At 39.3% G+C, this 27,953-nt stretch overlaps 1 protein-coding gene across 1 annotated transcript; it reads left to right on the plus strand.

The window, feature by feature from the left end:
- On the plus strand, positions 1 to 26,607 carry SLC39A12 (solute carrier family 39 member 12). The gene is made up of 12 exons (XM_056857101.1): positions 1 to 283; positions 670 to 951; positions 2,843 to 3,050; positions 6,169 to 6,353; positions 9,069 to 9,240; positions 10,546 to 10,718; positions 13,488 to 13,640; positions 16,562 to 16,669; positions 17,696 to 17,759; positions 22,212 to 22,370; positions 23,771 to 23,958; positions 26,346 to 26,607. The coding sequence occupies exons 1-12, from the start codon at positions 11 to 13 to the stop codon at positions 26,472 to 26,474; spliced, it is 2,094 nt and encodes a 697-aa protein (XP_056713079.1). The 5' UTR covers positions 1 to 10; the 3' UTR covers positions 26,475 to 26,607.
- Positions 26,608 to 27,953: the final 1,346 nt, after the last annotated feature.

Here is a 27,953-nt window from a genome sequence, read left to right on the forward strand (position 1 = left end):
AGAAGAGGAAATGTGTTTTCTGACTAAGCATCCCGTTCTTTGGATAGCATCCTTGACTTTTATATTTGGCCCAAACACTGCAGGAACACAACCTGAGGAAGAACAGAAGGAGAAAAACAATGATGCCTCCAGCCAAAGCTATTTGGCAGATGTTTTACGTATCCTTTCAGCTGATAACTTCACTGAGCAACACCAGAACCAATCGAGAGAAATTATCAGGATGCTGTTTGAAAGGACTATGTGTCCACAAAGGGTTCATGACTTGCAAGAAGACTGTAATCTGGTCAGTACTCCAAGCAGTACTAGAAAAATGGGACAGATAATATAACAATTTTTACTTTCAAGTGTTTCATGCGATTCAACTAAAATGAATCTGATTTTTTCACCTCTCATTTATTCATATATTATGTTAATTGCTTGAGCTGTAATTCCGGGGGAACTCCAGGTGGGACCTGGGAATTCCCCAGAATTACAGCTCATCTCCAAACTACAGAGATCAGTTCCCCTGGGGAAAAATGGATGCTTTGGAGGGCAGACTCCATGGCATTGTACCCCACCATGGTCCCTGTCCTCCCCAGGCTCCACCCCCCAATCTCTGGGAGTTTCCCATTAATTTAATTAATTTGAAATTAATTTGAAATTAATTTCAGGTTTTTTTCTTATTTATAGTGCCTTGAATCAGATGATTTCCTATTAATTGCTGGTGGAGGCTTAGAATACCATCTTAGCGAAGAAGTGTTCCAGAAAATTTCCCTTATTCTTCTGTATTATATTACTCATCACCAAGACACTTGCTCATCAAAGCTCAGTCTGAGCAACTGGGATTATACATTTTATCTTAACAATATGCTCAGTTTCAGAAGCAATGAGGACTCCTACTTTTTTTCAAGGAATGAAACTGAAGATGTGCTAGAGGCAATAAGAAAACATTTTAAAATCGCTTCAAATCAGGTAAAAGTAAATCAATACATAGATCAAGGATGCAAAAGTATCTGTTTAGATAAGGATGACAGGATTCTATTAGCACCCAATATTCACTGTTGTATCAGTACAGCCATGTATACACACAGAGGGTCTAATTCATATTATCTTTTCTTCATGACTCACCACTTCCTGATGCATGTTTTTAAAGGATGTGGTGATAATTCAATACAAAGTGATGGTATTAAGATAGGAAGCAACATTACACATATGAACTGTAATGTAGTTCATAAGCAGAAGTAAAAGTGGTTAGGAACAGGAAAGCATATATCAGGCAAAAGATGACAAAGAGCTGGCCAAACACCTGCATTCTTTTTCATCCCTATTGTGAAGGGACAATCCATTAAGGCTGTTGCAAAGGCATAGACTGGATTTTGGGGTGGGGGGTGTTCTGGAGAAAATCTAGGGAAGGTGTGGTGCCAAACCTGGAAAGAGGGTGGGTTCAAAGACCAAGATCCGAAAAGACAGTTCAAAAATAAATTGTGTAAAACTAGGGTTACCAGCTTCAGGTTGGGACATACCTGGAGGTTTTGGGGGTGGAGTCTGAGGCTGGTGGTGTTTGGAGAGGGGAAATACTTAAATGCCATAGAGTCCAATTGCCAAAGCTGCCATTTTCTCCTTCTCTTGGTCCCCCTTCTAGTGAGTATTACAGCATTCACATCACCATTGAGAGTAGGGTACTTTTGCACAGGTCATCCAAAAGCAAGCATTTTACTTTCTAATGTTCACAGATAAACATATACTCCGCTCCCCAACATTGTGTCACCAGCAAGCTCTTATTTTCTCTGTAGAGAAAGAAATAACGCTTTTTGTGCTATGGATAAAGATTTGATAATATTCACATGAAAAAACAATTTAGATATATTCCTCTTTACAGGTAAGTTATCAAACGGAAGAGAAGTTAAAGCCTCTTAAGGCTAAGCTAACTATTATGAGTTGAGTCCACTTTAGAGAGGCTTGCGCTCAGTTTGTAATTAGCCCATTTCTTAACTGGAGCGTTCATACTGGCACCACTGCAGTGAACAGAACAAGCAGATTCTATGTTACATGCATCGACTGCCAATTTGTTCCTGGGCTCAATTCAAACCTGCAGCGTTTCCTTTTAAACAATTTAACGGAGTGGATCCAAAGACCCTAAAGAACCACCTTCATCCATATCCACCTAATCAAGCTTTCATATTTAAAGATGGTACCTTCCTGGAGGGGAGCCATATTTCTTTGAAATGAGCCTAGAACCCACTGGAGGGCGCTTGCTGGTTTCTAATTATGTGATATTTTACATATAAATAATTTGAAATTGCATCTTAAAGACCAACAAGATTTCCAGGATATAAGGTTTAGAAAGTCAAAGCTCCCTTCATCAGTTGAATCCCTGAGGGCCAGCGTGGTATAGTGGTTAAGAGCAGTGGACCCTAATGTAGAGAACTGGGTTTGATTCCCCACTCCTCCACATAAGCAGTGGACACTAATCTGGTGAACCGGGTTGGTTTCCCATCTCCTACATATGAAGCCAGCTGGGTTACCTTGAGCTAGTCACAGCTCTCTCAGTCACACCTACCTCACAAGGTGTCTGTTGTGGGGAAGGGAAGGGATGGTGGTTGTAAGTCAGTTTCTTCCTTAAATGGTAGAGAAAGTCAGCATATAAAAACCAACTCTTCTCCTTCTTCTTCTTGTACTGCACAAAACTAAGATAAATAACTACTGAATTCTCTAATTCTGAACATTATCTGAACATGTAGCCAAGGCAGTTTTTGCATTAAGCTTCATGTATGAAAAAGCCCTTATCCTTCCTTCCCATTCCATTATTTATAGTACAATGTATTAACGATACATTGATCTGATTTTCTTCCATTTTTTTTAGTGTGTTCAGGTACATGTTTTAGGGAATGAAGCTGGTATACTGACCAGCAATGGAGCCGATGCAAATACACTTCCCCGTCTGGCTGCTGCCATTCTTACATCTGCTCTGCAAGGAGCCTGCTTGAGTGAATCACGTTTACCCTCACCAGAATTTTTCATGAAATATATTTTCAGTTCTCTAAACAGCTCTAGTGAACTCCACGTAACAGGTAGGGTGGCTTACATACCTTAATCTGCCTTCTCTATCAGTGGCTTTGATTAAAAGGAGTATTCATAGTGACAAACACAAATACCCTAGAGCCATCAGTTTTGAAGTGCAAGATGCATCTTTCTGAGGTGGGACAGGTAGTTGTTATGGATGACCTGAGAAGAGGCAAGGGAATAAAGCCTGAAGAATGGGAAAGAAGAAAGCAGGATAGAAAGAAAATACAGAAAACAGAGAGAGAAAATAACACATTAACATTCTGAAGGATGTCTTTTTAACTATTAGGACCTTCCTTTGGGAACACACTGACATCGTAGCTGTGGAACAGGCCTTTGATGCAACACCTTTGACTGGTTTTGCAAATGATTTTTTTAAAAAAATTGTCACGTTTTATTATTTTAAAAAAGAAATAGTTCGGAAAACTGGACTTGCATGACCCGTTGAGGAGCTCCATAAACATGGAGGATTCCCCAGCCACTACAACATCAAGGGCTGCTTCTGTGGAATTGCAGGAAATGGGGAAGCCACGCTAACTAAGAGCTCTGTGTGTGGACTGACCAGAGCTCTCAGTTAGCATGGCTTCCCCATTTCGGACAATTCCACAGAAGCAGCCCTTGATGTTGTAGTGGCTGGGGAATCCTCCATGTTTATGGAGCTCCTCAACGGATTATGCATATGCACACACACACAAACACACTTTGGAGTAGGAGTTTTGTGCAGTCACTAAGGTTCTCTTCTGTAAATAATTTTTTTGTCAATTTCCCACCGAATGTGCACAAGCAGCAGAGAGAACACTTGAAATTGCATCCACATTGCAGTTGCTCGTGATGCAAATCACATTGTAAATATGTGCATATATAGATCTTTCAAACAAGGATGTTTTGTGATAGTATGAAGGAAAACAGATGGGCAGAACCCAGATTTGAACGTTAAGTCTCTGAGCAAGGATGACTAATCCTTGATATATGAATACAGTTGCAAGAATCCTCCATGCTTCCGGTAGTATGTGTGAAGTTGGTCACAGCTAAAGCTGGGAGATAGTATGTTGACAGGAAGCTTACCATTATCTCATTTTTGTGAAATGTTTGTGGAGCTGGCCTTCTCTCAAAGATAGCTAGATGACAAATTGTGCTTCTCTCCTTTCAACTTTTCAGGGCCAATATAATAAATCATATTGCATATGGAAGGTAGGTTGCTTAATTTGCCTGGAAGAATCTTGGTTTGTCTCAGAAACTAAAATAGATTCCATTAGGGCAGACCAATAGTTTTTCTAGCTGAGTACAGTGCCTGTTCTTCTTGAACAAGATTATGAGCAGTACCTGGTTTGCAATCTTACATTGTCTAGCTCTACAATTCACTACCATCTTGTTTTTTATTCCATCAAGATTTCAGAATATGTGGAAGTGCATATGAAAGGACGGGTGTTAACTGGCATCTTCTAGTTTCAAACTGTTCTCCAAGTGTGTATAAGAACCTCTAAATTTGAAACAAATATAGCACAAATATGCGCTCCTCACTGAACAACCAGTGAGATGTGACAGTTAGAGTATTGGAGTAGAACAGAGAAGACCAAAGGGTCAAATCACTACTCAGAAATGAAGCTCACTAGGTGATTCTGGGTTAGTCACTCAGGTGTTTTATGCATGGTTGCTTTAACCTCCATTATTCCCCATTTCAGCCAGGATCAAATTTTTCAGGATGCACAATGGTCATTTATGCATGGTCGCTTTAACCTCCTTTATTCCTCGTAACCCGGGTTGGGGGAAACTGTATGCATTGTCTGGAATGATCAGGGACGAAACTGTGTGCTAATGGAGGCATGAATACAGAAAAGCAGTCTCCCAAGTTCAGATAAAGTCCTACCCCTTTAAATGCTGCTCTGTAATTGGCTTACCTCGCAGAGGCTTTTTTAAAACGAGGCTTGGATTTCTCTCTCTCCGCCCCCCCTTCTTTCAGATTGCTCCGTTTTTTGTTCTTAAAATGCTTTTTTATGTGGCAGTTGGTTCTGGGGGGAAAGAAATCTCTCATGGGGAGCACTGCAAAGTCAGCCAACCTAGGTTACTTTACTTTAATGTGCAATGAACCCAGCCCAGGTCCAAGCAGGGAGATCCAACCCATGCATAATAGACCTCAGTCTCTCAGCCAAACCTAGTTACTTTCCCTTTGTTCTCTAATGATGGCTCCATAAAAATATATGAATACAGAACTATTTTTTTTTTTTTTTTTTTTTTACGTTTAGTATTCTAGGACTAGGGTATCTGAAGCACTGACTGCATGCTCCCATACCAGCCTGACCTGAATTGGAGGACATTATCTGAACCCCTACTTTGTTTTCCCCAGCTTCAAAAGTGGGGCAGATGACCATGAGGAGAGGGCCTTTTCGGTTGCTATACCTCATCTGTAGAATCCCCTTTCCACAGTCCTCCTCTTGGCACAAAATATGTTCACTTCTTAAGGCCAGGCCAAAGCTTTTTTTAATGGCTCAGGGGTTTGTTAGTCTTTAGGGTGTCCCATTGGTTTTAAATTTTGGGGTGTGCAATCATTTTTATTATGGGAGGAAAGGTGGCATGGTATAGCCCGATCTCATCACATCTCAGAAGCTAAATAGGATTAGTACTTGGAAGGGAGACCTCCAAGGAAGACTCTGCAGAGGAAGGCAATGGCAAACCACCTCTGCTTAATCACTTGTCTTGAAAGCCCCTTGCTGGGATCACCATAATTCGACTGCGAATTGATGACACTTTACACACACACACACAAAATCATTTTTATTGGCTAATTATATTGTTTTATGATTTGAATTTTTATGCCACTGTTAAAGAAATTGAATTTTAAGTTTTATTTATTTATTTGGGATTTTAAAGTATGATTGTATGCATTTATATTATCGGATACTGGCTTGAACAAAAATTAGGAGAGACAGGATAGAAATATTTGTAACATAAATGAGTAAAATGAACACATAAATACTTCAGTTAATAACAGAACACAGTGCTAACAGCTGACACAATAGAATTGATTACAGACACCATAATTAAAACTTTATAGAAATAATTGCAATATTTTAATCCTTTCATAACAGTTTACTAGGTAATCCCATCTTTTCTAATGAATTCTCTTAGCAATAGACCAGCTTCTGAGCATGCTAAGGGCTGGAAAGAATTGCAGCTCAAACGGACAAACATACCCCGGAAGAACGATAACAGATGCTGAACATCAAAATATTCCAGTTGCAACAAAGCCAGAAAATGGGGAAATAATAACCAGTTATCAAGAAGAGAATGAAAACACTGTTAAATGGGAGCAGGTAAGCAAGCACCTATGGAATGGGCAATATTATGTACAAACTGCTGCCTGCTTCACTTCTGCTTCAAGAAAATGCTTCCCTTCACCAAAATGTTTGCTTTGTTTTAGATTGCTTTTTTAAAAGGTAGCAGACCTTTATACTTATGCATAGGGATACTTGAGCTGGCTCGAACATATACAAACCACCTAAATGGTGAACAAGTGCTTGGAATCAATCTGATTTGGGCTTGTTCCCATATTATTGGAGCATTACGATTGCCACTTCATTGAGGGTTACCCCATGCTGCTCTGGTAACATCTGCATGCCAAAAAACTGGTATGGAATAATGACCTGATTACAGCTAACAACAGGATCACTTTTTTAAAGAAAACTGGCATCAGTGAGTTTCACAGCTTAATCCACAAAACCAGTAACTTTGTTTTACAAACAATTACAGTGAATTTACCCAATTAAATAATCTTTAGGACTAAATTGCCTTGGGTTTTTTGTTTGTTTGTTTTTTAAGAATGGAGATTAAATGGGTTTTGGATTGGGTTGTAAAAGATGAAAGCAGTTTTGGAGAAAGTCACACATTTTATAATCCACCTTTATTTCGGCTTCTATTAATTGTCTTATTAAATACATCATTATTTCTTTGAGAAGGTCACTGCTGAGAGTGTTACATTTTTTATGTTACTAAAATTTATCTTCTGTTTTTCACATGTCCAAAAGAAAGCCATTGCTCTTCATTAGTAACAGATGGTTCTGGTTTTTGCTGCTGTTAGTTAAATTAAGATACAAAATTTAATTGCCTCAGATGAAATGCCACACAAATAGGTCACTGATCTTCAGGTAAATATAACAAATTTAAAATGCAATTATATTTGTTACAGAATTCTCTTGATTTAATGTCCCATAATAAAAATAGAATATTCTCTATAATTAAAAACATGTATTTTAGAATAGTATCTGCTTCAAAATATGCACAAAAACCAATCTGGCCTTGCTATTTGCAATGGCAATGGATGCTTTTAAGGCTCAATCCAGCTTCTGGCCACAAAACGGATTAGGGATACATGTCCTTTGTTAAAAGTATTCTATTACTGTATCCTTCAGAGAAACTTCACATATAACTCAAGCAACTACTGCTTGATTTAATATTTCCCACTGTGAAACAAGAGAGCACTCTGATTAGATGCCTGCCTAACCTTTTCTTTAAAATCTGCCAAGTAAGGGGTTTCTAGGTGCTCCTAAGTGTCCTTTTCTAGTACATAGTTAGAGATTTCTGAAGAATGCTACTTTTCATTTAATCTAAAACTGTTAACGGAGCAAGCCGTGAATTTTCTTTGGACTCCATTTTTCACATCTAAGCCTTATCTGCTTATGCCATTTTTAGAAGTATTGTACAAGTGAGGGACCCACAAGACTTGTATGGGTGATCCCATCCCTCCCCTGCTCACTCATGCAACACTCCCATCTCCACTGGCCTAGGTCATGCAGTTGCTGGTGATGGGGGGGGGGTGCAGGGAGCCCAGCTCTGGTTCCCCTTGCTGGCTTGCCTGCAGTGCTGCCTCCTCTACCAGCCTGTCCCATGTTCCTTCCTCTCAGCTGTATCACCAGAGGACCCTCAAGAAACTCATAGGAGAGGAGGGACCCCAGTGGCAGCAGCAGCACCTTATTATTGCCCCTCTCACTCATGTTTACCCCTCCCCCTCTGCCTGCTTACCCTCTAACCTGCCCCCACTGCTCTGCTCTACCCTCTAACCTGCCCCCACTGCTCTGCCTGACCACCAGGCACTTCTGTATCTGCTCAGCCTTTCTCAGTCCTTGGCTTGTCCTTTCTTAAAATGTCTGCCAAGGCCTTGCAACCTAGTGGCATGAGATCTTGGGTTTTCCCCCAGTAAGTAGATTTGGGGGCTTAAAAAAAATCTCCTTACCTTTTTCTTTCAATTTCAGATTTTTGCCAAACCTGGTGGGGTCTGCTGTTTTGTAGAAAACTTTCCCTTCTGTCTACATGGTCCCAGTCTCTCGATTTAAGGGTCCGTATCTGGTGCCATGTTGAGAATTAGATATAACATGGTCAGCTGGTGAGCTTCTATGGCAGAGTGGTGATTCAAACCTGGGTCTCCCAGATTGTAGTCTGAAACTCTAACCACTACACTGAATTCCCTTTCTGGGGTGGCTGCTGATGAACAGTGATATGGTATAGGCACGGGAGTGCTTTTGTTTTGTTTATATTGATGAACAGTGATAAGCAGCCAGTCCTGTGTGAGTCTTACAAGTCATATGGTAGTAAGCTGATCTGTGGTTGCTGCCAAGCCTGGCCCCAATGAGTTCTCCATCAAAAACCAAAATAGCCCTGGAAAGGGCTCTGCCTCCCTTTTATTGACATAAATCAAGGTTTGAGGGTTGGCAATATTGTTGTGGTTGCCTAGCAACCTCACCAATAGCCACTGAGACCTCAGAGAGCATTCAGTTCTTAAACCTACAGATGCTGCTTTTATTATTTGGAGAAGGGGGGTTAATCCCTAATATTTTGGGGGGGGGTTAGTTTTGGGGTTTTCTGCAAACCTGTGGCTTGTCTCAGCTTTACAGAAATATCTGTCTTGCCTGCGCATGGCCCTAATCTATGGATTTAAGTATCCATGCTGAGAATTAAATATATTGGTGATATCTACTATTGTTTCAAGCTTCAAAGTGCTGTATTTAGTAAAATATTTCTTGTTTCTCACTCAGGCTTGTTTCCCTGCAAATGAGCTTGTGAAAATATTTTTCCATGACAACCATCAAACAGTTTCTAAGGAACATTTCAAGCAAATAAGCCCAGCAATAATTCAGCAGTTATTAAGTTGTTCTTGCAAGGTTATGGAGGCCAAACAAACAAGACCGCCACCAACACCTTTGGAAAGTAAGTTAGGTTACCAAGCGAAACACTATTAATGATCAGAGGCTTAATATTGTGAATGTGATTATCATTGGTTTGATCATTCAATAACATTGCTCAAGAATGGTACATTTGAAACTGGATGTTGCAATGGTCTGATGCCCTATATTTATACCTCGGGTGAGTAGGGTCTTCATTCCTTTGAGTCATTTACTTCAACTGTATTTGGATGAAATACTTTCTCAGCTTCTTGCCTTTTGGTGTATGATTGCAGTTTCTGGAACTAGTCCCTTTTGCCATGCTTACCTTGGCCCTTATCAGTTAATTGGAGCTCGTTAGCTATTCCAGACAGGATTTCATTATTTCAGGTAGTTAACGGTAACTTGCCTTGAGTCTGCATAAGAGAAAGGTGTGTTGAAATTGTCCCAAATAAACAAATAACATTGAGAAATCAACCATATAAATAGATTCCAAATCTTGGTTTCAAGTTTCTATAAAAGGATTGATAGAACTTCTGATCTCCTCCCTCATAGGAGTTCTCCACAAAATATGACGTTCCAATATTGAGTTGACAATATCACAGAATAAAGCAGCATATGTAGCAGTTTTTCCCCATTTTATAGTGGTGTGTTCCAGATTTGGGGGCAGAAGGGGTACATGTTATCTTTACAGAAAAAATATGGGATCATAGATTGTAGCAAAGAGATTGTAGCAAATGTCTAATTGGTATAAAATACTTATTAAAATTAACATCACATGGTCATCCCAAAACAAAGATTACTGAAATGGATGCAGAAAAACTCCAAAGTACAGAGTGGACTGAGTGACATTTATCCAACCCTACTTTTAATTCATTGCTTATATCCTTTCATGCCTCAGTATCCACTTAACGGCATAGGTGTCACATCAGAGTATTTGAAGAGCTTCACTCATTATTTTCAATCCATTAGTTTGCCCTTGATAAGTAGTCAAACATTATATTTGTCTCCATCTGTGCAATGTCTCATTTTATACCAGGCGAGTCTAATATATCCTTCTGATTCACTGGATCCTCTTTTTTCAACTTAGATTTGCCTTCATTTTGCCTGACCTAGATTCACCTACTCAGCTTGGCTTGTTTCTTTTCTTTGCTTCAGCTGCCACAAAATCACAGTCTTGCCCAATTCTCTTCCAAAAAATACTTACTTGGACATAAGTGCTTTGATCATCTGTGGAACTTGCATTCATCTAATGGTATCTTTCACTCCTACGTTGGCTTTTTGAGTTCAATTCATGGGAACAATGTTGTTTTTAAGTGCTGTTGTTGTTTTTTGTCTATTTTCTGTGCAGAATATGGATACAGCACTGCAGCTGTCCTACTCATTACCGTTGGATCAATGTTTGGCACAACTCTCATTCTATTCAATTCCTGTCAAGAAAGCTATACTCTTGTTTTACAGCTTTTTGTGGGGTTAGCAGTAGGAACCCTCTCTGGAGATGCTCTGCTGCATCTTATTCCACAGGTATGGCTTGTGTTGGCATGTTCAAATGTAAGATGCCCCTATATATTGAAACATCTACTTGCTATACTCCACGTTCCATAGAAATTCTTTAGTCTAGTTGTATGTTTTATATACAAAGAGCAAGTGAAATTTCAATAGCTGTAATTTAAGAAAACATTTTTCGTACAAAAATGTAGCAAGTCAGGTAACGTTTCCAGCTTATTAAAGTCAGTGGGACTTCCAGGGTAGATTGCAAAGTTTAAATGACCCAAGTGCAAGACAAGCTGAATGGCCCTGTGGCACCATAAGCCAGTGCTGAAAGGGCCTATTAGCTCAGACCAGACCAGCAACACCAACCATGGGCATCAGGTCATCCATGGCCTCCTCCTCCAATCTGCCAACAGTGCAGGAGGAGGTAATTGGTGAAGTAACACCAATCATTGTTGCTGCTGAAGGGTCTGAGCCAAATGGCCTCTGAGGTGCTGGCAGAACTGCTGAGACTTCGCTCTGCTTACTTCTGGCTGCCAATGGCTTTAGGGCAGTGGTCTACTGTGATATTAAACAGCTGATCTGCCTCTGATGGGATTGTTACAGGGGTTCTACAGAGTATGCATGGAGTAGAGGTCACTGGGGGTGTGGAGGGGAGGTAGTTGCAAATCTTCTGCATTGTGCAGGGGGTTGGACTAGATGACACTGGAGGTCCCTTCAAACCCTATGATTCTATACAGATACAAGATGTTGTTGGACAGCCAGACATTAAGCATTTAAAATGGCATATTTAGCTGCACTGATATTGTTGGCGTAAACTACTGATGCCACTATAAATTAAGACAAAGTGCTAGATATTAATCAACAACTACTCCCAGTACTTTATTAATTCATGCAGGATTTTTTATATTGTTCTGCAATTGTTAACTGTTTTCTAAGCATTCTCTTAATTTTTTTTATCTAGAATCAGAATGTCAGCATTAAAACATTTCATGCAGTTATGAATATCTGTAAAAGAGTTCTGCAATATAGTACATATTTTAGAGCCAAACTACAAGTTACCCTCTACATAAGTTCACCGTGAGGACTTGCAGCCCTACTTTAGCTACAAGTTCCCAGTGACAACTTCTTTTAGAAGTACTGCAGGGGACAGATTCAGATTGGGACTGTGGTGCAGAGGGACTACTGCTTTTCCACGAGTTGTTTTCCTGAGCTGAAATGGCCCCAGGGATACTATGGGTGCTGTCAACTGTGTAGAAATGATCCATACAAATAATCCATTCCTGTGGAAGCAGCTTCCATTCTTCTGGAACCCAGGTGAAGTTTTAGCTCCCAGGATCGCTGTCCAATTCAATTCCAAGCCTTCCCTCCTAGATCTGCCATACCTCCTCTTCCCTTTGGGGACACTGACACATCCATGGGTGGGTTCTACCTGGACTAGACATGGGTGGACACATCTAGCACATCATAACTGCTTCCACTGTGAAGTATTTAAATTGGTCTCTACTGCAATCCCTGAATTTGTGCACAACATTGATTTCATTGCATTGCATCTTTTATCAGTCTTCCTTACTTACTTTCTATTACTGGGCTTTTCCACATTCTCTTTTTCCTTGTCTCCAAGTTCCTGTTTTGTCAGAAGTCTTTTTAAGTTCCACATGTGTGTTGCTCCCTCTAGTGGTTGATTCTGTATCACACTGGATTTTATCAAGAGTAAAAAGCTGCTACTTAAATCAGCAGGGAAATAAACTAGATTTAATATTCTGCTATATCGAATGGACCACTTAAGGGAGTGAAACACATGTGGAACTTTAAAACCCCCCAAAGAATCAGGAACGTCAAGACGAGGAAAAAGAGAATGAGGAATAGGTCACTGTACACAATAAAGACAGATTCAGCTAGTTTCAAGGTCCTTGTTTCTTGCCCATCATATTTTCCACATATTTCACTGCAAGTACATACCTGTGTGTGCACAAACTTAAAGACCCATACTGAGGTTGGTAGGTGCACACATATATCTCACCTTTACACTACTGGACAGCTGGCTGGTTGTAACTAACCCCATCCCTAGTATGACTCCTAGCTGTAGCAAACATGCACTGATCTTAGAAACTTGGAAGTATTTTGGCCATCTTTGGGATAAGACAGAGAGGCCTACCATCATACAAATACTACTTATGCCATCCTTCATCCACCCTGGGGAAAAACACTTTATGTGTAATAGTAATGCCAGAGGCTGATTCTGCTCCAACTAAATGAATCAACTCTGCAAGAGTAAAGAATCTCTTTGTGCTAGCATTGGCAGCTCAATGCCCAGTCCTATGATCTGCAGCAAAAAAAGAAGTTAAGATTTTCATCTGTAGGCCTGCACTGTATGACCTCATGCTCAGAAATATAGTGGGTGGTGAACAGAGAAAGAGCCTTTTCCATAGTGGCACCTTGAATCTTGAAAGCCCTCCATCTAGCAGATTTCCTGCCACCAAGTTTGTTTAGCTGTACATGCCAGGAGAAAACTCCCATTATGTTTTGTGTGTGCATATGCAAGCAAGTCAAAGTGTTGTGGTTCACAAGGATAATTAAAACCTATATATAAAAGCCCCCTTACAACTCTATGATTCGATAATTCTAAAACATGTCAAGCATCTTAAAAGGGCCAGAGCAGCTAACAAATACTTTAATAAGTGTTGGTAAAGTTCCTAAGTATGGCTCCTTGGATCTAATTGATTATGTGTATTGCTAATAGGATCAAAGGAGAATGTCACAAAACATCACAAAATAATTATCAGTGTGCTTTTTTTCTAGATTCTTGGTTTACACACACATGAAGCACGAGAGGCTGAGCATTTCTATGAAGGCAAAGAACATGTCTGGAAGATGCTGGCTTTGATTGGAGGAATTTATGGATTTTTTCTGATTGAAAAGGGATTTGTTCTTTTGGTGTCACCACATGACCATGTAAGTTAATTTTTAATTTAATCAATAATTTTTGATAACTGCATGGGAAGATAAATATTGTTCACCAACAATAAGATTTTTGTTTTGCTTCCTGAGCTGTTTCTATTGGTCAAAGTTCATTTTCCATTGATCACATACATATGTTTTGTTTTTAAATAAACTTCCTTTTATCAGAGTTTAATGATGTGTAAAATAATATAGTTGCTAATATGTAGAATCTCTTGGAAACAAAAAAAAATACAGAACATTGTATGCTTGTTATTGACAGCTAGATTATTAAAACCAAAGCAGAAAGGGGAAGGGAAAAATTTCAAGCCAGAAAAACCAAGCAACCAAGAAGGTTGACAAAAAGCCTAATAACAGAATGAATAATAGTTTACATACAATAAATTACCAAAACTTTAATGGATTAATGTTTTGGCTATTGGCCGAACATTTTTTCGTTAAGACCAAAGATTTTTCATTAAAAGCAAATGTCTTTTGGCTATTGACTGAAATTTTTTCATTAAAACAATTTCCCCTCATTAAAATCAAACCCATTCCAGCTGTTGGCCGAAACACGTTCTCTCTCTCTCTCTCTCTCTCTCTCTCTCTCCTATATATATATATATATATATATATATATATATATATATATATATATATATATATATATATATATATATATATTTACAAATGACTTTACAAATGACTTTAGGTGAGTTCACACAACACAACACAAGCCTTTATTGGCATATATTTATTTAGGCTAATTGCTAGTATCATTTGCCTTTTATGCCATTTGAAATAAGTTTATATGATGGCTGTAATCTACCAAAGAGAAAGCCTCCCTTGCACAGGGTGTTTCCTGTTGTCACTCTCATGAAAAGAATGACTTTTACAAGATTGCACATCTTTCTTTTTTGCGATGGGCAATCAAACCCATGCGTGTAGCCTAGACTTTCTGATCATCTGCCATGTTTCTTTGTGTTCACTGGCTGAAAGGCTCAAGGGTGTAAAGTTGTTTTCCATCTCCTTTTGGCACATTAACAAGACAACCCGTCACTTTTCACTTTAGCAAGTCTCACAAATAATTCCTGGATTACAAAGATGAGGAATGTCATGCCTATGTCCACAAATTAGGCAAAGTGATTTCTGAGCAGAAACGATGAATTGCCAAGTTACTTCCTAAATACTACAAATCACCCTCTGCCTGGGAGCCAATGTGGGAGAAGCATCTTGTATTACACAAAAAGTCTCCTTTTGACAGTCTAGTTACTCTGGCATATGCAAACGCTGCGGTATCTCAAAATATGGTGGGGAGTGGAGAAGAAATGCAAAACCTCAAAGAATGCTCCAACTGCCCCCATTTCAACCCAGAAGGATCTTCTTTTGGGGCAGTTCTATGTAGTTCTATGCAGAGTTACATTGCATTGTGGTTATACTGGTTGGCTTAAACCCCAAAAGAGTCTTCTGGGTTGAAATGAACTGGGCTACAATAACTTTCTCCCGGCCCCTTTTTAGGAACAGCTCTTTGATTTTTTGTATCCCCCCTTATCTGAAAGTGTTACCTTCCTCCCTGTTTGTATCTTAAGAATACAACATAGTACAAGATGAGATATTTCCTTTAGTCTCTCCATAGAAGGGTATTAAATGTTATTTCAACTAAGTTTTTGTTGCTAATATTTTACATAGAAGGTGAATCATGGCTTTCTGGGGAGCCCAATCCAAATGTTTACTTTTATATACCCAAACCATCAGGAAAATTTGGACTTGGACTCTAAGAAGAATCATATACAAGAACAAAAATGTTAAAAAAAAACACAAACATAATTTCAAAAATCCCTGCCAGATTATCATTTGTTATTCAAACATGATAGCTTTACCTGATGGAGGGAAGACAGCACGATATATAGCCCAATCTTGAGCTATGCAGGGTTGGTACTTGGAAGGGAGATTGCCAAGGAAGGCTCTGCAGAGGAAGGCAATGGCAAACCACCTCTGCTTCTAATTTGTCTTGAAAGCCTTTTGTTGGGGTCTCCATGCATCTTGGCTGCTCTAGGTTTCTCCAATGCCCTTAAACCTTTTACTGTATTTACAGTCCATTCCTGAGAGCTGCAGCAGCTGGGGATGGCGTGGCCATGGCACCACTGCGACACCTCCAATGAGGGTTCAGGGCCGGTGCAGGAGAAAATAAGGTTTTTTATGTGTAAAAACCCCAAAATGGTGAGAAAGCCCCTTAGAGAACAGCAATGCTTCACTACCAAAAAGGTGGTGCAGCATTGCCATAGCTTTAGGGGGCATTTCTGGGCTGAAAGAGGTTAGGAAGCTACCTAACAGCAGCTCTGCCACCTGGAATGCCCCAGGAATGCCTCTCAGGATGCCTGTGCAGGGACTTGCATGGGAGGGTGCTGGAGGGAGGCTGTGCCGGTGTCTGAGGGCTGCACTACCATCACAGTCCAGAGGGGCCTGAATAAGTGCCCCTGTGCCGGCGTCTGTGCCAGTTTGCATGGCGCAAGTGGCACAGATGCCAGCATAGGGGTTGTGCTGCCTCATATGCCCATTTGGCCCCCAACCGCAGGAATGGGCTGTTAATGATTAAACTTGTTTAGATTTTAAGGATGATGTAGATTCCAATATGTTAAATAAAAGGTGTTAACCATTACATTATTTACTAAGAAGAATTTGTGAACCTCTCAGTCTAAATGTTGGTCTACTTTATAAGACTAAACAATTTACTCAAAAGCATGGCGGTTTATGTTGTATATTTTTCAAAGCATCTGCAAATATCTATCAGCATTAACATTCCTCTAACATTTTAAAATACAATCATGTACATCAGCCACATTAATTTGTAAAATCTCATCATGAAACTGGCAAAGTGGCATCTGTTTCTGTTCATCTGGCTTCAGAACTAATTGTGAAGCATCTTCATCCAGCAGGGCCCTTCATTAGATAATGGGCACTTGGGGCATTCCCATGACCTTCCAGTGAAATGTGAATCAAACAACCATTCGAGCAGAGGCAAATCTACTTCAACCATACAGTTGGTAGGTTACTGTTATGACCTCATAATCATCTGCCTTTATATAAAAAAATGCAAATTCATTTTTGCTTTCTTGCCTTTGGGTTTAAAAAGATGCCATATCACAGACTTGCTGGAAATAATAGTAAATTTTATTCACCTGTTCTCAAATGTGGGCACAGCTGTACAGGTAAAATCTGGAGACTGTTAATCTCTTTGGGACTTTGTGATTTTTTTCCCCTAGACTGATCTGAAGAGACACGCCTGTTGCAGCACAATACTTCATAGTGTCTTAACTAATTAAAGAATTTCAGCAAAACATTAGTTTTCATAATCTAGTGGAATCATTGTTATAGAGCTGTGACATATATTGCTGATCTCTTATACCAATATTAACTCAGAAACATAAATTCTGATAATTGGAAGTAAATTACCATACAACACAGAATTTAACTGGGTTAGATAAAGGTGTGTCAGTTAATACCTAGACAGAAATTTAAATATTTCCCTGTGCTTCAAATATTTAAGAAGAGTGAAAGAAAATCTCAGCCAATTAAATTGTGATACATGAAAGTGATACGTGATTAGTAACCAGTCGGAAAATCACATGCAATATCACAGATGGCAGAGACAGATACACACAATATCTACACATGTAGATCAATAGGAAAGTGCACCCTCATCTGCTCTGTGCAGGAATCAGGGTCATAATTCAGAAAATTCATTGGCATTCTTAAAGAAAATTGCACTCCTACCCAACTTCTACCTCTAGATATAGTGGTCTCTGATGCCTATGCCTCTACAGCAGATTTATCATCAGTATGTATGCACTTCAGTTTTTAAAGACCCAATGCAAGATCTGTTCTCTTCAGCTCTGCTTCTAAGCTGTCTCCTCAAAACACTGTCAGAAGCTTGATGACTCAAATATGTTGGTTTATAAATTATTGTTATTTTCTTGAAAAATCATCATATACAATCGTGTTCTGTCTATATACTAAAACAAAAATAAAAGAAACCTTAGCAATGATTTATTATTTCTTAATTTAATTAGCAAAATCCTGGGGATTTTGAGCCTACTGAGATTTCACCAGACAAGAATGCAATTATCAGAAAACGTAAGTATAAAAAAGGAACAGGAAAGGTAGGTGGTCCCTGAAGAACTTGACAATAAATGACACCAGCATTCCCTCTCTAAATTAGAAGATAGGTTTGAGGGCATAAAAGTATGTCATCTTTTTGTATTCATTTTTGTTCTCTCCCTATCTCTGTATGCATAAACACATGATACTGTCCGTGGACTGCCAAAAAAACAAATCAGTGGGTTCTAGATCAAATCAGGCCTGAACTGACCCTAGAAGCTAAAATGACTAAACTGAGGCTGTCGTATTTTGGTCACGTCATGAGACGACAAGAGTCACTGGAAAAGACAGTCATGTAGGAAAAGTTGAGGGCAGCAGGAAAAGAGGAAGACCCAACAAGAGATGGATTGACTCAATAAAGGACGCCACAGCCTTCAATTTGCAAGATCTGAGCAAGGCTGTCAAAGATAGGACATTTTGGAGGACTTTCATTCATAGGGTCGCCATGAGTCGGAAGCGACTTGACGGCACTTAGCACACACACACACTGTCCAGCTATATATTTAAATCTCCTCATAAAGACTTGTTGCCATCCAACCAACCCTATCATTATGAGGTTCATTATACTGCCATTGCTTTTTTTATTATTCTCTTACTCTTGAGAATGCATATTGCAACTAGGTTGAGCACAAATGGATAGCTCTGCATCTCATAGATACATGTTGCCCATTTAATTGCCCTTCATCTTAAAGAACTTACGAACATGACCCCTAAATCCTTTGGTGTTATCATTCTCTTCTGAATACTCTTTAGTTTTGTCCTCTTATATAAAGGCCTCTATTTGGGAACATAATACTGCTTTTTCTTCAGTGCCAGTTTCCATGCCATTATCTTAATCCATCTCTGAATGTCTTCATGCTGTTCAGTCATCACACTCTAATAATATAAAATGTATTTCAGATAGTGGTACAGCCATTTGCTACAATATAATTGTGCCAGTATTTGGGATCATTCTGTCCAAGTCTATTCTCTTGTTTCTTTTCTCACCATCATGTTAACCACTTCTCCTGCATTAAAAGAGATAGCGCCATCATTTGGGGGGTAGCACTGACAGGAATTATCTGAAAAAACAATGCTATATTTATGGGCTGATCTTCTGGTCTATTGAACAAAGCAAAATATACACAGATTCGGGTACAATTTACAGCAATCAGTATGCTCACAGGATGGTGGTAATCTATCCATTATATTTTTGTTCCAAACTTCCCATAAAGTGTTCAGGGCAACACAGATGGTTTTGCCCTCCTCCAGTGTATTCTTATAGCATCCCTATGGGGTAGGTTAGGTTGATGGAGCATATTTGGCTCAAGGTCACCCAGTGAACTTTATGTCTGCATGAAGATTTAAGACCGAGTAATCCCTTCTTTGTCCAACAGTGTAATTATTGTACCACACAGGTTCTCTGAATCATATAATTTCAGGACATTATAACTGCTTGGCATAAATCTGTGCCTGAGTAATTTGAGAACAGAAGAGAGGTGTGGTTGTTACTGTGTGTGATCAGGAAGAAACATATGTACTTGTGTGAAGGAGTCCTACTGTCCAATATGGTCCAAATTTACTCTGGGAAATCCTGAGCATAAGGATGAAACCTTCCTTCTGCTGGATTTCACTCTTGCTAAAAGTAACTGCTGGCTCAGGTTTTATTCCCCACCAAGATCAGATGGCACATACAATCAATAACCAAAGGATCAATTAAAACTAAGATACAATGAAATCAGAGATAGCTTTCTGAGAGGAATAATAATATATTCAAGCAGTCACAATTATATCTGATGCACAGATATACTACTAAATACATGCCCATGTTATGATGCAGGTGTTCAAAATGTCCACAAAGTTTTGCGTTGCATGTATCCCTCAAGAAGCGAAGGCAAAATCCAAAGAGGTATAGTAAGAAAGGGAAAGCAGAGGATTAAAGCTATCTGAGCAGATGTTCTGAGCAAAGGTCAAGAGTTCCCAAACATCTGAGCAGCTAATAAACTAAAAGATAAGAGAGTTAGATCCCTGTGATGTAGTGGCAGGATGGGGTATAAACCATTCCACAAACTCTGGATGTTTGTAGCAGATGAAAAGTTTCTTTGGAGTCATATTCCGGTTCCAGTTATACAGCTAGAAGTTTGACTAGAATACAAAAGATTCCATTTTCCCAAGTTGAAAGGGGAGGAGAATCTAGCAGACAAAAGAGATATGTTTCTTGATTGGTGCAAAATTAAAAGGGGGAGTTACTGTACTGGGAGCATTACCAAGTTAGGATGAAATGGGAGATCTTACTTTGGTTTTCCAGTGAGCACAACAGGCTCAAAGTATCTGCCAACTTTCAGTCTTTATTGTGGAGATGGACTATAACCAAACTTCTGATCTCCCTATTACTGGCAGAGAAATGTTGGTTTTAGAGGGAATACAGAGGGGAAAGATAAAGCCAACAACTGTGAAGGATTAGTCCAACAAACTACCAAGTCCATCACACAGTCCATTCTTCCAACAAACTACCAAGTCCATCCTATCTTGCACACTTCTCTTTCAATGAATGCTTAACAGTGCGAGCCTTTACACAATTACTCCAGTCTAAACCCATGGATTATAGGATTATGCTGTCCGTCTAGTTTTCATTTCCCACCCCAACATAACAAATTATAAGCAGCAGCTACATGCTAGTATTCACTGAGTTTTTTTCTCACTGTACGCTGCTGTTCATAGTAAGCATTTCTGGAATAAAAGCTATAAACTGAATTGCTTTTGCTGAATATTGCAGTAATGGCCAATTACAGCAATTATTTATGTTTGCTTCCACATGGTCTGTCTTTGGCCAGTACATTAGAATAATCACAGGAGAGAATGCTTCTGCTTCCCATCTAGCTTGGTTTTTCAGTGCTCAGAGCTACCTCCCATAATCTCTACCGTTACCTCTGCTTGCCAAATGATAAGGTTTGAGGCTTATCTTTTCATATATTATGTATATAAAGCTAGATAATGGAATTATGTGGCTTGCCAGCATTTCAGCCTCTCTTCTGTGTATTGCTGAGGAGGGAAGGCAGCATGGTATAGCCCAATCTCGGAAGCTAGACAGGGTCAGTTCTTGGATGGGAGACCACTAGGTCTGCCAACCTCCAGGTGGTGGCTGGAGATCTCCCGCTATTACAACTGCTCTCCAGGTGACAGAGATCAGTTTACCTGTAGAAAATGGCCGCTTTGGAAGGTGGACCCCGTCTCCCCAAACCCTGCCCTCCTCAGGCTCCACCTCCAAAATCTCCAGGTATTTCCCAACCCAGAGCTGGCAACCCTAGAGACCCCCAAGGAAGATTCTGCAGAGGAAGGCAATGGCAAACCTCCTCTGTATCTCAATTGCCTGTAGAGTCCCTTGCTGCGGTCACCATAAGTCAGCTACGACTTGACGGCACTTCATACACACAGCATGTATGACTAGTCACAAACTTCATGTGGTGGAACAACAGTATTATTTATTTCTGTGCTGCTCTTGTGTTCTGTAATATGTCTGTCATGTTTTTGAAGCAACTGTTCACAATGGGGACATCTTAGGTTGAGTACTGCAAGTTGGCAAGGAAATCTAGCTAGCCTGCCAATATTATGGTTCATAAAGCTCCCAGGCAACTAAGGGGAATTTTTTTAATATAGTTGTTAGATTTTAAAAAAATGCTGCATGTTTCTTTTATAACCATTTAGAAGGTTTCAATTCTGGACAATTTTATGGGGGGGGGGGAGAATCTCCTTCAACTACTCCTTCAACTACTTCAGCTGCCTGGAAAAACAATAGAACAGTAAAACTGTGCCCCCACCACACCTTTCAGTGTGTTCTCTGAAGCATACCATACATCCAGGAAGGAAGAATCAGGAAATCAGTAGTAAAGTATATGTTGTTGAGACACCAAGCATACAGGATCACTATCCTTTCTGTAAATTCTCTATAAAAATATGATATACACAGATATGCTTTATCATAATTAAATGTAAACAGGATTGTGGTGAATGAGCAATGTTATTACTCAAACATCTTTCAGCACTATACTAAAAGTATTAATGCTTCTGTCTTGGAATGCACTCACGAGACCGTGATGATAAAACGATTAAAAAAAACACAGAAACAAAAGTTTCACACAAGCCAATTATTTTTCGTTTGCTTATAGAGTCAAAATTAACTTGGTTCATACTTTTAAAATCTTAAGATGTTCAAGCCACAGTAACCAGAGGTGGATTAAACTCTTTGAAACCAGCAGTGTCATACTATGCAGAATCGCTCAAACCGACGCTCATTAATTTTAGTGGGTTTAGACTGGAGTAACTCTGCATAGGATTGCATTGCAAGCCATACAGTGGAAACCTTTAAGGAAAATTGGAGAATTGATCAATTATTTAAAGAAAGATGATCCAATACAATTATTGAATTTACTCTGAATTTTATTCTTCTAGGTAAAGGAATTAGTTTGCTGGCCATTATGATTCTGGTGGGTGACAGTCTACACAATTTTGCTGATGGCATGGTAATAGGTGCAGCATTTTCCTCAGCAACAGAAACAGGCGTGACCACAACGCTTGCTATTTTATGCCACGAAATTCCCCATGAGATGGGTAAGCATGTTCATAGCTAGTGCAAAGTAAAGGATTGTTACTTTTTCCCTTTCGAAAAAATGTGTTTCATCTTTGTTCAGCTCTAGCATATGTATGATTGTATATTATTATTGCATTTTAACATCAATTATTAATACTTACTTTCTCACAGTGCATTCTGATGAAATTATGCTCTTTAATCCAGGAAAGAAAGAAAGATTTGTGGCAGCTGGGTAGTGTTCTATCACTGATTTTTGTATGAGGGATCAGGTTTTAGCAGTGAGTCACAGCAACTTTGTAGGTGGTTTGCCAAACTGATGGCTGATAAAAGTGAAGTACAAAGGACTAAATGAAGCATATGATGTTTTCCTTCCATTTACAGTGTACATTTTACAATAATGTCTCCATTGTATTTCAGCTAACTAGTAGAAATATAAAATATCACTGGCATGCAGATATACAAACATATGAAGCTGAGTAGGCATTGCAGGTCAGAAACTAGTTTTCCTTGATGGCCATTTTATAAAGTGAGTGACATTTTTGTCCGTCCAACCTTGTTAGGACCAATCTATAATTACAAAGTCTTCATGTTTGGAGGGGTGCATCACATGACAACTTTGTTGTCAGAAATGCGATCAGAGTTTTGTGCTACCCAGATGTAGCATTGCCAGATACCAGGTAATGCTGGGCAATTGCCCACCATTTAAGGGGGCTACCCACCACCCCTCAGCTGGCCAGTGGGCAGAAGTAGGCCAGATGAAGTGGGGCGATTAACTTCACTTCCAGGTTTACCCCAGAAGTGGCAGGACACTCTAGCACATTCCTCCAAAAACTCTATGGAAACCATATTTGGCCCAAGAAGTTCTAGTTGCTGATTGCCAGAATAGATGAATTGGCTCTTTTGTTGAAGGAGGTGCTAAATACTAAAGGTGAGAAAAATTAAGTGGGAACTCTTAAGTATGGCGGCAGAGTCACAAAGCAAAGAGAAGATTAGGTTAATAAAAACATATGACTAACTACAGAGAGCAGAATCTACAGAGAGCTGCTATAACCTCCTCCTCCAAGTTGGATCTGAAAATATATCAGCAGTGGGCTCCAAGCTTCTGATTTCAAGATGAATAATCTCATGGAAAAGCATGTTTCTCTATATTTACATGTGAGCCAAGCCAGAAAACTAGAAAAATAAAAATTCCCAACATATTCTAAACTGTCTTTAGGAACCAGTGAAACTGAAGCCTTTTGCATTAACAATTCACATTGATTGTGCAAAAGAGGTTGAAAGTCTATTTCAGTGTCAAGTACAGAAGCGCTGTAAAATTTTGCGCTGAGAACTCTATCTTAATTTTTTGCTATGTGAAACTCTGCCAGTGTTTTATCTGCCAATTAATATTTTATGTGTCTCTTGCCTCCTGTCTTCCCAGGCGATTTTGCGGTACTGTTAAGTACAGGGCTTTCAGCAAAAATTGCCATTTTAATGAATTTCATAAGTGCCCTAGCTGCTTTCATAGGACTTTACATTGGCCTTTCAATATCAACAAACCCTTGGATTCAAAACTGGATATTTACTGTCACTGCTGGGATGTTTTTGTACTTGTCATTGGCAGAAATGGTAGGCGCTGCAATATCATCTCCTATTTTTTAATCTTTTAAAGATGAAGGTTCATTATAAATTGTTCTGTTAAAATCAAATTATTGTACTACTGAGGGGCAAATGTTACTATCACTTAAATGAAAAGATGGCACTGTTAGATTAGATTCCATTTTCCTTTATTTTCCACACACACACACACACACACACACACACACAGATTATAACATTCAGACTTGTCTAATTTAAGTTTATCTCAATGCGGTGGTGGAAAGTGCATCAAAGTCACAGCTGATTTATGGCAATCCCATAGGATATTCATGGCAAGAGATGTTCGGAGGTGGTTTGCCACTTCCTGCCTCTGCAGGGGTTGAGAGAAGAAGAGTTGGTTTTTATAAGCCGACTTTCTCTGCCACTTAAGGCAGAATCAAACTGGCTTACAATCACCTTCTCTTCCCTTCCCCACAACAGACACCCTGTGAGGTAGGTGAGGCTGAGAGAGCGTGACTAGCCCAAGGTCACCCAGCTAGCTTCATGTGTAGGAGTGGGGAAACAAATCCAGTTCACCAGATTAGCCTTGGCCACTCATGTGGAGGAGTGGGGAATCAAACCCAGTTCTCCAGATCAGACTCCCCTGCTCCAAACCACCGCTCTTATCCACTACACCATGTAGCTTGATAGAACTGTAGGTCTGAGAGAACTGTGACTGGCCCAAGGTCACCCAGCAGGCTTCATGTAGAGAAATGGGGAATCGAGCCCAGTTGTCCAGATTAGTGTCCATCGCTCTTAACCACAGCACCACGCTGACTCTCAATACTATGCTTCTATTCACATGTGGTAGCCAATGCCCCTTTGATTTAGGGGAGAGTTACACATTTGGCAGAAGCACTGCCAGAGGAAGTGTAAGTCCATCAAGCTTCCTTTTTCAAATTATGTTTCACTTTAATATCTGCTTTTTTGTTTATTTTTATTTAACCTGCTCTGTGCCTTTTCATAATTTTGCTTCATGTTCCCCCCTCTTTTTTTTGCTGAAGTCATTTTGTTGTTGTTTGTTAACTCTGCTTAGGATTGCATGGAAAATATGTTTTAGAGAGAATTATATCCTTCTAAGTCCATTGACTTCAATAGAAGGGTGTAACTTTGCTTACTATTGCAAGGTACATAAGACTTCAGTCTATTTCAGAAATGTTTTTGGATTTTTCTCCACACACAAATGCATGCCTTTATCCTTAAGACAGTTAATAATGCCTGGAAACCTAAGCTGAATTGAACATTTTAACATTTAACATTTCCCCCAAAGGTTTATGCCATCATTTTTCTTTCTGCACAAGTCGACATATGTCCCTTCAAAGTTCTCAATAGTATTAACTTCATGTATTATTCTGCACATATTTCAAAGGGTGACCATGCGTAATTGACATTTTCTCATTACATTTTCTAGGTTCTTTCTTTCTTTTTAGGCAATGGATTTATCTAAACAATTAGCCATTAAGAGCCTGACTGAGCATAAAAGATGTACTCATTCTGTTTAACCTCCCCACTCCCATCTGCCATGTTTTCTCTCCTTGAATCTACACACTGCTTTAGATAGCTGGAGCCATAGGTGGGGAGGCTGCCTTCAGACATGGGGGTTCAAGGCCATGAAGGGCTTTGCATGTTATAACCAGTGCCTTGAATTGAACTTGGTAACTGATGGGCCGCCAATGGAGTGGCTGCAGAATGGGTGTAATATGCATAGAGCTTCCACTGAATCCTACAGTGGCATGACATCACTTCCAGGTTGACCACAGATACACCACACTGTTGACCCATTGCCCCCCCCCATGTTCCCACCCCCAGTCTCCCGCCAGACACTGGCTGGCAACCCTAGACCACATCCAGAGTACTTTATATTCCATCAATTTTAGCAGCCAAAGAATCTGTATATGGCATATCCCTTTTACTAAAAGAGAATTACAGTGAACTCAAAGCGAAAGGAAACATTTTTTTAGGCTGTGTTAATTTTAATTGAAGAATTAGAAGCCCAATTGAACAATCTCCTAGCCACCACTAAGCAACCCTCAAACAGCTATAATACAGCCACATAAAAAATCAGGCTGCTTTATTATGAGAAAGAAGATTTACTATTTACAGGACATATTTTTCATGGAATTATAACTTTTAAAATAGTATGGATGTAAACTTTAATTTATCGTGATGATAAAAGATCTGAAATCCCGTGATTTATCATCTGATGATGTAAAACAATATAATGTCCCAAACAAGCTACAGATTTGTATCTCCTGTTTAGAAATTAGAGATTTAGAAGTTTTTTCTAATGAAGTTTGACATGTTTCCCATCAGACTTTCCCCCCAGAGATTAATATATTTGGCTCTCATTCTTTTTTCATGTCTTATTCTTTTTTTAGCTTCCTGAAATGACTCACGTTCAGTCACAGCGACCCTGGCTGATGTTTCTGCTACAGAACCTCGGGTTACTATTAGGTTGGCTGTGTCTCTTTCTTCTAGCTATATATGAACATAAGATTAAAATATAAACCTTCTACAAGTAATCTGTAAAGACCAGATCATTGGACAACTCCCATTCATGTCAATGGGATTCACAACTGAAGAACTGCAATGTGAACCATGAACTTATTACAGAACTGCTGATATTTTTGAATTGGAAGCAAAGTATTTACCTATATAGTAATTTGTGGTTCAAATATCTGTTCTTTTTTTAGAAATAAAAATGTTTAAATGTATTGAATTGGATCCAAAGTGTCCGAATCTAGCAAAGAATGGCTTCCCAGCCTCTTTCCCCCTGCTTCAACCCACTGAGCCCCCCCTTCCCCCGTTGCTCTTGAAAGATCAAGGGACCTTCAGGGGCCATGTAGGGCAAAGTGGAGATCTTCAAGGGAAGTGGGGAACTGCCAATAATCACCTTCCCATCTGCTGCCAATCAAAATGCCATTCCACTGGTAGAACTGGTGTTTAACCAGTGGAACGATACCTTCCCCCCAACCTATTGTTTTACTTATTTGCAGGGTTATTTTAACAAAACTCTTAGGTTCATTTGTCACAAATCATCTTCTTAGTTACCATTAAACTTTTCTAAATAAATATTTATAAATTTTAGTTACTATGATTGAAATGAAAAATGTAAACTGAACAGCAACACTGGTTACTAATCTGCTTTCAATTTATGTGTCCAAGAAATATATCAAATTCTATGAAGAAATATCAAGCGTTTTCCAGACTGACAGATTATACTGAACTAAATTAATCCACTAAAACAATTTATGAAATAATCTGTAAAATAATATATGAAAAATACAAAATAAATGAATCTACTACAAAATAATTTCTTGTCGTATATGTATTATATTATCAGCACTAGGCAAGTTCTAGTTATACTGAGTTACTTATAGCTAATTTTGTTCATTTATGCTCCATCCTCCCAAAATACTTTGCTTCTGAGAAAGAAAATCCTAAAATCATCCCCCGGTGGTTATAAAAAGAAGTAATAAACTAAGTAATGAGAGCCCATGGAGTATTGTGGCTTAGACAATGAGCTGTGATCTGGGAGTTCTAGTTCTAATCTTATGTGTGTGTGTGCAACGTGCTGTCCAGTTGCAGCTGACTTACAGCACCCCGTAGGGTTTTCAAGGTAAGAGACACTCAGAGGTGGTTAGCCATTGCCTTCCTCCGTATCATGTGCCTGGACTTCTTGGTGGTCTCCCATCCAAATACTAACCAGGGCCAGCCCTGCTTAGCTTCCAAGATCTGATGCGATCGAGCTATCCTGGGCTATCCAGTCAGGGCTTAATCTTGTATCTAATCTCATATTAGCCACAAAATCACCACATGGTCTTAGGCAAACTGCTGTCTCTCAACCTCATTCTCTCATCCACAATTTGGAGATAATAATATTGATCTACCTTACAGAGCTTTTATTAGTGTGATAATATATGTTAAGTACTTCGAACACTGAAACCACTATATAAATGCTAAGTATTATAATTGACAATTTGCTG

The sequence above is a fragment of the Euleptes europaea genome, chromosome 11, assembly GCF_029931775.1.
Source record: "Euleptes europaea isolate rEulEur1 chromosome 11, rEulEur1.hap1, whole genome shotgun sequence".
NCBI lineage: Eukaryota > Metazoa > Chordata > Lepidosauria > Squamata > Sphaerodactylidae > Euleptes > Euleptes europaea.